General features: G+C 38.2%; 1 protein-coding gene across 2 annotated transcripts in view; it reads right to left on the bottom strand.

Annotated features, from left to right (window-relative positions):
- The window catches only part of LOC128866739 (protein dead ringer), a 157105-nt gene extending 145504 nt beyond the window's left edge, over nt 1–11601 (bottom strand). For both annotated transcript variants that reach the window (XM_054107700.1, XM_054107701.1), the window contains exon 1: nt 11509–11601. In XM_054107700.1, the coding sequence (XP_053963675.1) occupies nt 11509–11586 (78 nt within the window). In that variant the 5' untranslated portion in view covers nt 11587–11601. The remainder of the gene's footprint in view (nt 1–11508) is intronic.
- Between the last annotated feature and the right edge of the window lie 2679 nt (nt 11602–14280).

Below are 14280 nucleotides of genomic sequence, written 5' to 3'. Positions count from 1 at the left end.
TGTCCAACGCTTTCTTTATAATTTCTCTACACTTTCCCAGCTATCGAAAAATGCGCGAGATTCCCAGGCTTACAGCAAAGAGATTGAAAATTAACACCTTTTTAAGTTATTAGCAAGTAACGAATAAATTGGTCAACATTTTTGTAAATTTTACCCAAACGTTAACTCTAATGGCAGTCCTATACACTTACATACATGCATACATTTGTATGGACAGATTTAATTAAGTACTTTTCAATTAAATCACAAAATCACCATGAAAATGCATACATAGTACTTGTGTAAATTACAAAAACAAACTTCGTAAGTAAGTAGGGAAGTATGTACGTATGTATGTATGCGCATGCCTATTAAAAGCTCATGCCTACAAACAATACAATAACTAACACGTGTATCAATAAACAATGGCAATAAAATTACGTTTTAATATTACGAGTATTTACATGGAAGATATTTCTCAGTAGGAATTGACGTTGTTGTTGTTGTTGCTATCAATAGTGTGTAAACAAATGTGGCAACAAGTACCCTTTTCCATCAACTGTACGTCAGCATGCAAAGCAACTTAGCTGCACACATACGAACATACAATACATACATACACGTACTCGCACAACTCCAACAATGTGACAATAAAGCATAGAGTAAAAATACTAATTCTTGAATAAAATCTATTGATTTGAGTAGATTGTTGTTGGCACCTGCAAAATGTAGTGTAACGAAGTAAATGAAGAAGAAGCAGCAGCAGCAGAATTTCACTTGTTCCAGCACAACTGGCAGCTGATCAATTCGTGCAACAATCAACGTTTAGTGATCGCACTTAGAACTCTTCGTGGCCGTTTTTGTTACTGCTGCCCGAAAGAAGACAAAAAATAAATAAAAATACCAGCGAGCTCAACCATAGCAATAATAATAAAAAACGAAGTACAATAAAAACAGGGAACAAAACAAAAACCCCTTCAGCACACCAAAAGCTGTTAAGTCGCAAAGTGTTGGAGACATCATTCGAATGGCAGAGTGGCAGAGTATAAAGAAAGATATACCATTTAATATTCATTTAGTTCACTAACAAATAATGTAAATATTTAAACAATTAATTCACATATGCGATCAAAAAACAAGTGTGATTTTAAATCAAAAGAAATCTTGGAAATCGGACAGACGAAACGTAGTGCAAACAAGGTGAGGATGTACACATTCACACACACAGTATTGCGCTGACAGGAATGCGCGGGTCAAGTTGACTCCAGAATGATCCCACAGCAGCATGCAACGCTGTGTGAAGTTACCTGTCACACATACCACCTACCCCTTTCTATCCATTTCCATGGTATTTAGAGGCACAAAAAATTGTTCAGCAACGTCAACTCGACTTATTACTGATGTGTTGATATCATCTCAGTAAGTGGCACAAAAAAAACAACAGCAAATCATTCATTGTTGCCGGCATCACATTGACGGCATTGTTTTGTATTTACATACCAACATATACTCGCAGACATATACACATTTATAAGCATTTATTTATGTAGTTATGTATGCAGATATATGCAGATATTGACTTAATAAAATGACGAGTTTTTGATTTCTCACATTTACTTACCTATGTATACCTGTGTGGGGCCTCTTTTATGACTTTCGAGAACACTTAGTCATTGACAAACTTTAATTGAATACAAATATATGCAGCTCCAATATACAGTGAAGAACAAAAGTCTACATACACCCCTATTTTCGTTGGTTTGAAAGTCCAAACAGTTGATTGAAAAATGTGTTGTAACAGTTTTATTTGAAGCCTTTTTTTAATCACAGTAAATGAAAAAATAAGTGCGCAAAAAATTATTTTTTAACAAATTCAGTGGAGAATTGCTGTGGAAGCACAATATTGAGGAAAGGATGAAAAAGGCCAGTAATGCGTTGTACGCATGTAAAAGAATGCTGGGCGTTTCTTGGAGTCTATCACGCTCTCTGATGCATTGGTGCTACACGGCAGCAGTTAGATCGATTTTGTTGTATAGGGCCCTAGTATGGTGGACTGCGACAAGAAAACTGGCATACTTAATGCCACTGGAAAGGATTCAACGACTCGCTGCTCTGTGCATAACAGGAGCGATGAAACCACTTCAACGGCGGCGCTGGAAATGATACTCAGCTTGCCACCTGCGAGGAGATTAGTGGCTGTTGGTGTATTCACCTGTAGAACCTTCGGGCACAGCTCAATAGGAAAGTGGAGTTCAGGTTGAACAGACTACATGACTCCGTACATTGGTTGGGAGAGAAGGTTTCGCACTACAATTGAAGAGGAGGGATGGCACAAAGGCATGAAGCCTGGCCATAGGACTTTTCACATCTATACATACGGCTCTAAAACTTCAGATGGAGTGGGAGCGGGTATTTACTGCTCAAAAGTAGCGATAAGGCAGCATATCAATCTGCCAGACTACAGCAGTATTTTCCAGCGTTGATAAAAGTCTGCATGCAGTACAAAACTAACTTACTTTAGTGCGAAAACTTTACTCAACTAGATATTTTTGATTTTTAGTATTTAGTTGATCATTCAGCATTCAATAACCACTTGAAGCCGACGTGTCACCGCTACTTTTGTCTATCACAGTACACAGTGCGTTAAAAAGCTATAGCACCAAGACTTTTTGACATCTTTTGACAATTTTTTTGCGTCTTATTTAATTTTAATATAAGAAATATATGCTGATTTTATTAAAATTTAATTTAATTAAAGTTGTTTAATTAAAAAAATTAAAATTTTAATGTAAAAAATGTATGTTAATTTAATAAAAAAATTTTTATGAAAAAAATTTATTTCTTTTATAAAAATCATATAAATATCATACAAGTTTCCAACTTTACGTAAATTAAAAAAAATCAACAAATTTTCATCAAAATCTCACACGTTTTAATAAAACCTAAAAAAATTAGTACACAGTTTTAGAGCCCATTGAACTTTAGTATAATAAAGTCCAAGTTTCAAGTGGCACAAAAATCGCGTTGAGTTTTGACAATTTTTTTTACTGATGGTATTGAAAAAATATCGAGCTTTCGTTATATGGACCAAATACAAACAAGACCGCCACCATTTTTATTATTATTATGATTGGTAGTTTGTGCACAGCGACGAGGGTAGGATCTATAGCTCCATTTCCCAGGTAATTTAGTCTGCATCGTGGCAGTGTTGGGCAGTCGCATAGAACATGTTCTGCCGGTTCTTGTGACTCTTTGCAAAATCTGCAGGAATTGTTTTCTATTTCATGCCACCAAAAAAATAGTCAAAAATCAACGCGATTTCTGAGCCATTTAAAACTGGCACATAGTAAACTTCAAAGGGGAGCACCACTGTGAACGCGTGAAAATTAAGTGATTTTCATGAACTTTTTTTATAAGTAGGGATGAATATTTCAGGATCGGACAAATTATAATTTATTTAGCATATATTCAACTTTACTGACACAAATTTTTATTAAAAAATATTAAAAATTACAATTGTTATTAATATTAATGCAATGACGTCATAAAAAAACTGATGCATCCTGGTGGCCACGATACAGCGGTGCAAAATCATTTGAAAGCACAAAACCAAATTCTTCATCTATACATCAATGGCTATCGTCATACGGGGCCGTTTTTTTATAATTATTATTATTATTTTTTTTTTTTTTTTGAGAAAATGGTTTGAAGAATGAGTTCGTATTTTTACCCTTTTTTTATTTTCGAAAGGCTTCAAAAAATATTAATTTCTGGAATACATACTAACCCGGAGGCTCGGCGACTTGCCAATTTAGATCACCAATGCCGGGGACTTAAACGAAAAAAACCAAATGATCTTGTTCAAGAAATTTTGATGACTGACAAATATATGTAAATTTCTGTATTTCCTGTAAATACTGTCGAAAAATAATATTACTTGATAGTTGTGAACTAGGTGTAATAGAATGAAATGTATTTAAATATTTATAACGTTTCCATAAAAAATAAAAAACAACAAAAAAAATTGTTTGGAATTAAAAAAAAATGTTTAAATCGGCTCATAAGTCTTCTAGAAATCGAGGCCTCCGTGTTCAGAAAAGTCGTTTTGAGAAAAACGCGTTTAAAGTTTTTATTGGCGGCGCTCAGTGAGAGCGCTCAGTATTAAGTAGCGATAATTGCAATGATATGTAAAGTATAACTTCGTACATTTTCAAGATTTTAAGTTACAATTTTTTTTACATATTTTCGAATATACATATCTACTTTAAGAAAATGCAAAAAAAATCGATTTATGGAAAAACCACAGTGGTGTTCCCCCGTTAATGGACTACAAAACTGCATACTCGAATTTTTTCTAAAAACGCTGATTGAAATTGTGATGAAAATTTCTTGAACTGTTTTGTAAATTTGCGCCTTGCTTGAAACTCGGATTTACATGGTTTCATAAATTTTGTATAAGCAATAAATTTTCAAAACTTGTCATCAAGTCTCTGTGCTGCAGTTATTTAACGCACTGTATGTGCATACATACATACATACCATACATGCAAACGAACACATCAAAGTCATCTCAATCCATTGACGTGTTTTCAATTTTATAGCGCAGCATTTGTGCCAACACTTGCTCCTCGCCCAACTAATCGCAATTAATGAGAAAAGTTAATTGAATTTATTTATCGTATAATTTACACTCACGCTAACTCAAAAAAACGGCAGTTATGGTTTATTGATTTTATTATTATTATTATTCGCTTTTTGCTTATTACTTTCAATTCTATTTCACACTTTTCTATAGAATCTTACTGCTTGGCCGTTAGTGAGTCAATGCTTTTGAAGGCGAATTCGTTGAATAGCAGAGCGGGTAGCTGGTGTTATGAGGCGCGAAATTTAATATCGTGTCAATTGGAAATTTCGAGTGTGTTTTATTCGTAAATGATTAAAGGATGTTAAGCAAACATTCAAATGTTTCTCCCAATTCGCTCAACTAATTAGAGTCAAAGCTAAAGGCAGACACGGCATGAAATGTGTAGAATATTTCAATTACTTGATAAATACTTAATTATGTAAACAAAAGTCTGTTTTCCATTTTATTTCGTATGCAAAAAAATTTGAAAAATTCTTAAAACATTAATAATTAGGGTCACAAGTAACCCACAAGAATTGGATGGTGGAAATTAATGCCTATAAAATATTCTTACTAATAAATTTACTCAAAGAATTACCCAAATATCTTGGCGTGATTTTCGACACCAAACTCAGTGAGAAATTCAATATCGAGTATAGAGCTAGAAAAGCAAAAGAAAGCGCATAGAAGTGAGGTGTCTAACACAAATCTCCCTCTCGTCTTACACTGCAATTGTGCGTCGCTCCTTTGGTGACCTGCACTAGCAAAAAGCTACAACCAAACCAAACTCTAGAGAATACAAAGTTAAGGTTCTATTATAATAATGGCTGTATTTTGTTCTAATCCAGGCGATGCACACAACTGCCACTAGCGTGGTATTCTTCTTCTCTATTGGCGCGATAACCACTTTCGCGATTTTGGCCGAGTTTAGCAAAGCGCGCCGACCGTTTCTGTCTCGTGCTAACCGGCGCCAGTTGAACGCACCAATTGAAGCCAAGACCTTCTTCACCTGATGTATCCAACGTAGAGGAAGTCTTCCTCTTCCTCTGCTACCAGCAGTTGGTACCGTATTGAAAACTTTTCAAAATCAGGCGGTCAGGCTCAAAGAAATGGCGAGTTGGACTAAAACGTATGGTCACAGCAAGATCCTATTGTAAGCATCACCACCGATGACTACCTATTACCGAGTTCTCACTTCACAAAAGGTTTATCTGTGGTATTCCCATCTAGTGTAGATTAGAAAATAAGCCAACTCTTCAGATTTGTTGATGCAAATACACTGCGGCGTGGGAACAAGATTCTACTCAGAGCGTAATTTCTCTAGCGTCATTTCAGGCAGAATTGGAGCCATCTTCACGAATATTCAGGCTGCTATACAAGCATAAAATTCAATAACAAAAACATAACTACCAAATTTTTAATGCAGCTCAGCTCGCTTATTCAACGGTTCGACATCACTCTGCGATGGGTTCCAGATCACAGAAACATTTTGTGTAACGAGCGGTTGAGCTTGCAAGGCTAGGATTTTTCTTAAGCTCAATCGAGACGGAGTCATTAGAAGTTCCTTTTAACCAGATTAAGGTCTCACTATTGCATTGCAAGTAGACGGTGAAAAGTCCTACCATTCTGTTCGATGTCCAGGAAGAAATGACTATAACGGAACAAATCCAAACAACTTGAAGATTAAGCTTCTTACAGGACCCTGGAAGATAGGAAAATACACGGCGAGGTTAAACATACCACACAATAACATGTGCCGTAGTTGTAGAGAAGTGAGTGAGAAATAAACTACTTTTCATTATCTTTGCAATTGTCCGAGATTGTGCAACCTTTTCATCTACAACATTGAAGAAATTTCAGGATTAGAGTTACGGTCTTTTTCCTGATTATAACAAATAGCTCCATACTCAACTTCCAAAGCTACATGTGATTCTGATATTAGAATGGTGTCAGGCGCTAATTAAGTGTCTCCCAGCCTAGAAAATATAGTCACTCAAACAAACCAACAACTTTACTTAAAAAACACTGATTTCAAGAATATAGCAACATTTTTCAAAAGCATTCTTAATGTTACTTAATGTTACTGGAATTACTTAAAATATAAATAAGAGTCCTTAAGGAGAAGAGTGGAAAATAAGTATGCAATGCTAGAATCCGCTTAAATGATTCTCTAATTGAAAAAAGTAGAGCTTTCAGTGTAGGGGTTCGCATACATTGGAACATTTCGGGCATCGCTTACGTGCCTACGCATATCCATTTGCTGTCTAAGCAAACTTAGTTGGATTTGACTTTATCGAACGTTTCCATTTGCAATGAGCGAAGTCGACGTATGCCCACTTTTCTGTTGCTGCTGTATTTTCTTTCCATGTCAGGTTAGCTAGTAATGGTTGCTCAGAGAGTGGGCCCACTTGGACGAAAGAAGTTTGGTTCATCCTTTATGAAAGGAAAAAAACGATAGGATGGAAAGGAGTGACTAATTTGCGGTTGTGTTAGCCTCTTTATGCTGCTGATGAAGTTCATCAGATTTCTGATATCAAGACCTGCTATATCAGCAGGTGCAGAAAAGAAGTGAGAACCAAGATGCTTGAATCTTAGCCCTGCGAGAGCTGGGCAGCTAAGAAGCAGGTGCTGAGATGATTCCATCTCATCCTCCATACAGTTGTCGCAAAAAGGACTCGAAATAATTCCGAGTCTCACGGCATGTATACGGATTGTGCCCCGTTAGGATGCCCACGAAATTTGAGCGATAAGATTTTGTCAGCGTCAGAATATCCCTCGAACGCCTCCTATCCAAACGTGGCCAGATGGACTTCGGGACCTTACACGTTCGTGTACTTGCCCAGCGCTCGCTGAGTTGATGCAAAGCCCATCCTTTCAGGAGTAGAGCGCAGGTTGTCAAGGGGTCCCGATCCTCTCTTTTCGCGGGCACAAAATGAGCTGCTCGTGTGGCAAGGCACGTGAATACAGCTGCCAAACATATCTCTTGATGACAACCAATATTTACATTAAATGGGCAAAAAAGATTGACGCCTGTATATGCAAGTGAACTGACATAAAGAGTGACCCGATCCTCGGGCAACTGTATCATTTGCGGCGATGTTGGTTTTACTCGATGTGGCATCTGAAGCAATTTCGTTGCTCAACAACGACTTTTTTTAATTATTTACTCCAGCCTACAGAAAGATGTCTTACAGACTAATGCAATTTGTAAAATTTTGCATTAATTTATAGTGACCGAGAAGTTCTGGTGGTGAAGCTGTTAGTGATACTGGCGCATTATGAGCTTGCAAGCTACGTGCTTGGACGACATCCAAATTGGTTTCCTGGACTCTATCAGCAAGACTAAAATTTAATCAATGTATACCTGGATTCTTGCTCTTTTTTTGGACTGCTATTTCTCCGCTTTGCCGAGTTGCAATGCGGTTAGTATTGTTGTCAGCTCGTCGTTCTCTTAGCGGTGATGTAATTCTAAAAGAACTTATTGACAGCTCGTTGAACCCAGGCCATCACCCACTTTGAGGTTTAAGTACGACGAAAAGCGATTCATTATTAAAAGTAAAAATTTACCTCAGTCCTTATGGACAAGACAGATATGGCATGTGGATGCAAAGTGTAATTGGCCATTTCTCGACAGAATTCTGTGGGAAATCTAGACCACATAACCATGGACGTGTGACGATATTTGTTTATCTGCACGGATAAAAACTTACGAGGTGCGCCTCTGGTTTTACCTGTCACAAAGATAACACCATAAATTTCGGCACTGGTTACTCAAAAGTAAGAGACGGCGGTGAATGTCACTTGACTGGCGCGCTCTACTACGTGCAGCTTGAGGTAAGTGCTTGTAGTTTAGACGAGTACAAACGCTTGATTGAAATCTCGTCGACACGCTTGAATTCATCCCACCGTGTGAACCATTTAAAATGAAGGCTATCTGGAATTACTTCGTCCAGCTTGATAGAATTCTTCCACACTTCTTCGGCTAGGATTTCGGTAAACAGTTGGAAACCGACGAGAATGCTGGTTTCAATGACGATGTTGAGCGGAAAGTTGAATTGAAATTCTTTCCTAAAGACTCTTCATTCAGCCTCGCTTGTATTCCCTTTACATTCGAAACAAATGATCGAAGCTGGGAACCTTTTTATGTGCGGATGGAAACGACCACTCGCAAATTCGTTCCGCGTCTTGCTTTTTTGTTATTTTACAACAACGTCATTAACATAACGACTGCTCCATCAGGGAATCTGAATAAGATGCCTAGTATTAGTACCTTTAACAATGCGCTATTCAAAGCAAGAAAATTCACTTTGGTGGCTCCATTAAATCTAATTTTCATTTTACCAAGTTTATGAAGACTTTGCGCCGCGGAATGCGGTAAATACCATTTAAGATTTGTTTCGGGCGGTTTCTTTGCGTAAACAGTTGGCAGATATTTGCGCATTTCCTCCACATACTTGGATTCAAATGCCAAATAAAGACACATTCGTTGATCTTTACTTAAAAGTAACTTGTAACCCACGTCATAACTATCAGGGAGTACTGGTGACACACGTCGCCATAGAAGACCTCTCTCGTTTATCAACGCAGGGTGTATTGTTCTCCAACATCTGTCTACAAAGTTATCTTCAGCGAAAGACCTTTGGCTCCTCGGACATGGATTACTATTGGTGCTGGCGCTCGCAAGCTAATTGGACCGTATGCTATCCAACTACCTCAATTTGGTATTAATGGCTACTGGACCTTGGCTGTTTGTTGTTATAGTTGTAGATGGCGACTTAAAGTTATCCAACAGCAGTGATGGTACAAAGTAGTTCATAGCCAGAAGTTCAAAGTAAGTTTGTAGACTGTGTGGGTAAATCAAGTTTGTGAGGTGTGCAAACGTCTTGAAGACCTGTCAGTTGACGGCATATCTCTACTTCTTACTTTAAGTTCAACTTTCGAAGACTTTTCTGTCGCGCACGTGTGACCACGCCATTGTACGTCCTTTGAGGTCTAATCGTCTAGCTAAGTCGTTTTCTACCAATGGTATACCAGTCCCTTCACCTGACCCTTCATGGCAAAATCATCTTTTTTCCTGCTTGGCCCGAATAACGAAGCGGTAACGTATTTGAAGAACTGACCCTTTCTGGACAAGACACTTCTACGTACAATTGAGTACAGATTCCGCTTCAATTCGTCTAACGGCAACCATTAAATTATATGCAGTTGTAGCTTACGACGGCCACAGTGGCTGAATGGGTTAGCGCGTGACTACCACGCGGACTTGCGAGGGTTCGTAGCCCCGGGAATGAAACACCAATTAATACAGGGTGGGCCACATAGCGTTTGCTTTTTGAACCACCTTTTTTTTCGACAATGATAACACAAATGAAATGTCAAATATGTTCATAATTTACTTAAAGGTTTGACATTTACGAAATGGGACGCTATATGCTTGAACAAAATTGGGAAATATTGAAAACCTATTTCCAAAGTGGTGAGTCTTCTACTAAAACTGTGTGAAATTTAAAAAAAAAAAATCCACAAAAAAGATTTGCCAACAAGACAGTTTGTGGATGACCGTGTTCATGAAAATTGATCGGTAATGGATAAAACAACACGTGAACGTGCTCCTACAGTGCGTACACCCGAAAACATTGCTGCTGTAGCCGAAAATGTGCGTGAACATCCAACAACCTCAACTCATCATCGTTCTCAAGAATTGAACATTTCACGCACTTCTTTGAGGAGAATTTTGCATAAAGACCTCGGTATGAAGGCTTACACAGTTCAATTGGTGCAAGAACTGAAGCCTAATGACCATCCAATGCGTTTTCGGTTCGCTCAATGGGCAGAAAATCGTTTGACCGAAGATGAACATTTTTACCGAAAAATCATATTTTCTGATGAAGCTCATTTTCACATCGGTGGCTACGTCAATAAGCAAAATTGTCGGATTTGGGGCTCCGAAAATCCACACGTTACTGTAGAGAAGCAAATGCATCCACAACGGGTCACTGATTGGTGCGGTTTTTGGTCTGGCGGCATCATCGGACCATTTTTTTCGAAAATGGCGAGCGTTACCGTGACATGCTCAACGAGTTTTTGTTTCCAAAAATTGAAGAGGATGACATGGACGACATTTGGTTTCAACAGGACGGTGCAACTTGTCACACTACCAAAGATACACTCGAACTTTTGGCTACCGTTTTTGAAAACCGAATAATCAGCCGAAATTCCGATATCAATTGGCCGCCTCGGAGCTGTGATTTAAGCCCGTTGGACTATTTTTTGTGGGGAGCCGTTAAGGACAAATGCTATGCGAACCATCCAGAGACGATTGATGCTTTAAAACACGAAATCGAAGTTGCCATTCATGAAATTCGAGTCCAAACAATCGAAAATGTGCTTAAAAATTGGGTTGATCGAATGGCCTACTGTAAAGCCAGTCGTGGCAGTCATTTGAACGATATTATTTTTCATTCATAAATGACAATGTTCAATCTTCAAAATGAAAAAAAAGTTTGCAAAAATATTGATTAGTTTTTTTTTATAGGCGATTCAAAAAGCAAATTTTACATGGCCCACCCTATAGAACAAGTTTTTTTAACAGCAGTCGCCCCCCGGCAGGCAATGGCAAACCTCCGAGTGTTTTTCTGTTATGAAAAAGCTTCTCAAACAATAAAAAAACATCTGCGGTTCAGAGTCGACTTAAAACTGTAGGTCCCTCCATTTGTTACCGCAAATAGGGGGAGGAGCTCGGCCAAACACCCGAAACGAAATCAACGATATTCCATCCCATGTTTTGTTTTGGCAAACCAATGGTAGGCATTACTCATTGAGCCGTTTTATTATGTGATATTTTCCATTTTATATACTTGTAAATCCCTATTCCGGTAACATAGAAATACAAAAACCGTACTTACCAAATTGTCGCCTAACTCCGAGTCACCTTCAGTTTGATTTGAACGGCGGTTAGTACAATCCATATTATATATTTGCATTTACTTAAGGAATTTTTTCCTTCTTTATGTTTTTCTGAACTTTGAGGCTCACTTTTACACCATAATTTTACGCACACACACACGCGCGCATAAAAATATTTTTCCTACACTCTCGCATAATATTTGTGTATGGAAATTCAAATGAATTATGAATTATGCAAATCACTCAAAGTTTATTTAAAAACTTGCATAGGCACACGTGTACACACAAACGTACATATTTGCAGTTGCATATAAGCAGTTTAATTGTTTTTTAATGTTTTCATTCACTCGAAATTACTTGAAATCTGATGTTATTTTGATCGATACACCGCGAAAGCTGATCGTTCTTCGGTGCGTGTTTGTTTGTAAGTGTATATGAATTAAAATTTTATAATTGGCGATTTGTTGTGTTGAACTGTTAATTTTTGCGAAAGCCAACTTTTGAACTATGCAGAACATACACGCACACACACAGGTAAAAATGGTAATGTTGTATTGGCTTCCGCGCTTGTTATTGTTGGCGAGCGACTGCTGTCATTCATTAGTTTCAATAGCAGTGAGCAATAAGAAGACTGCGCGACAGTGTACCGTTACAAAAGCATCGCCCTGTGATTACGGAAACAACGAAGCTGCGCCTCGTAAACGTCACTGCCACCGGTGTGGCTGATCCACTGTAGTTATGCAGCTATCACCGCATGTGCTAAATTTGACGGCTGGCAGCGTCTGCTTTTATTGTTGTTTTATATTGCACACTATTTCTTCTCGCGTTTTGAGCAATTTTTGTAACTGTTTAATATCACTTCCCGATTTATCAAATATTTTTATAAGTTTCAAAATAGTTTTATTCCTTTTAACAAGTATGGATTTCCTTGGATTTTCTTCTTTGAATGCTGAATTTTACTTCTCTTGTAGCCAATCACCTTTTCTAATTATTTATTTCTCCATTTATCGGGAAGTTTTCATTGATGTTTATGCTTGAATAATCACTATGTATGCCGCTGTTTATTTGCATTTTTCTTTCATTTACTATCACCAGAGAAAATATAGCAATTTTATAAGTCAGCTGCTGTTATGCCGATCAGCTGTTGCGTGCCGTTATGTCTATCCGCACTTTTCACGACTTTGTTGAAATTCTTGAAAAAAACGTTTGTTGGTTTTTTGTTCACTTTCTTTCACAAAGTTTTCATAACATTGTTATTTTTTTCAATTTATAAACCACGTTTGCATTTTTTTTTAATTTATATTTTCTATATTCATTGTCTCCATACAGATCGGATGATAACTGTTTTCCGTGCGATTTTCAAAAGTTTGAAATCTATTCAATCGACAGGGACGCAAATCAAATTAACCCGCTGGCTAAAAAACAAACCACACACCGTTGCTTGAGCAGCTAAGATCCAGACACGAATGAGAATGGCCAACAAAACAATGAAACAGCGAAGCAACTTTAGAAAATCCAATTGGAAGAGCGGCAACGACGACGAAGACCGCGGCCGCGACGATGTTGATACGTTTCAATTCGAATTGGTTTGACGATGATGGCGTGACGCGGCAGCACTCGATTCGAATTGAAATTGAGTAGGGATAGAAATGCGGATACACGAGCGAAATAAATGTAAAAAAAAGAGCGCACGCAACAAACGGCGAGAAGGAGTCAAACGATAGCTCAATGAAAAACAAGCCACCCAATGACAAAAACAATGACAAAGTAAACACCATACATGCATAGCAATCAAAACGGAAAACGGCTGCTCAGCCGCTCAGCTAGATCGCTTGAGGTTGCGGTTGGCTCATCACAGCGGCTGCATTAATTGATGAAAATGTTGATTGCCCCACCACCACCAGTAATAAAAGCAAACGCATGAGTGTGAAGGAGCACATGCACAAGTCACACGATAGAGCAGAGAGAATGAGAGAGAGAGAGCGCGTTGAAATCTATAGCGCTATAGCAAACAACAATAAAAATGCACGCTAGTCAAAAACACACAAAAAAGAAGTCAGAGCATGAATTATTATTAAATTTTTTACCACCTTTACCAGAGAACGTTGATTTCATAAATGTTCGCTGCCTTTACCTTAACCACTTCTCCCATTCACGTGCCGATGCCATCAATGTGCCAATTCCAATCATTTAACTGCGCCGCGCAGCGGAACAATAGTTGTTCCTAAGATGTTGCTGGTTTATTCGCTCTTCTCTTGCACTCTCTGCAGCAACCAATATATCATTGCTGTTTCGAATGTTCCAATTAGTCTTTGGCATGGAGACTCACTCGTTTTATTAGATCTCCACATGCCCTTAACTGCTTGCATGCGCGTTAACTGCACAGTCAGCAGCTGCTCTTTATATATATGATTTGCGCCTCGTGTCGCCACCACCGAGCAATCATCCAACAAACCACCACAACAACACCAACACACGACTATCATAACACACACTCGCGCACACAGCGCAATCATTAAGGGGTTTTTTATTGCATTTTGTTGTTGGCTTATTGTTTAGAGGCGCAGCCAATCCCCGTGCAGTATGCGACGCTCAGCTGCCCGTCTGTCGTTCCAATATACTTCTAACAGCTGTACCACCACCAAAGCAACAACAAGAACAACCTCAGGATGAATAAATGTTTTGTTTTATTATTACTGTTGGCTGTATTGCTTGCTTGTTGCTGTCTCTTCTTCTTATTACATTTTCTCTGCTATTGGAGCGCTGCTCGT

The sequence above is a fragment of the Anastrepha ludens genome, chromosome 6 (assembly GCF_028408465.1).
Source record: "Anastrepha ludens isolate Willacy chromosome 6, idAnaLude1.1, whole genome shotgun sequence".
Lineage (NCBI taxonomy): Eukaryota > Metazoa > Arthropoda > Insecta > Diptera > Tephritidae > Anastrepha > Anastrepha ludens.
The sequence above is the reverse complement of the archived record's forward strand: the minus strand, read 5'-3'. Positions and strand labels throughout refer to the sequence as shown.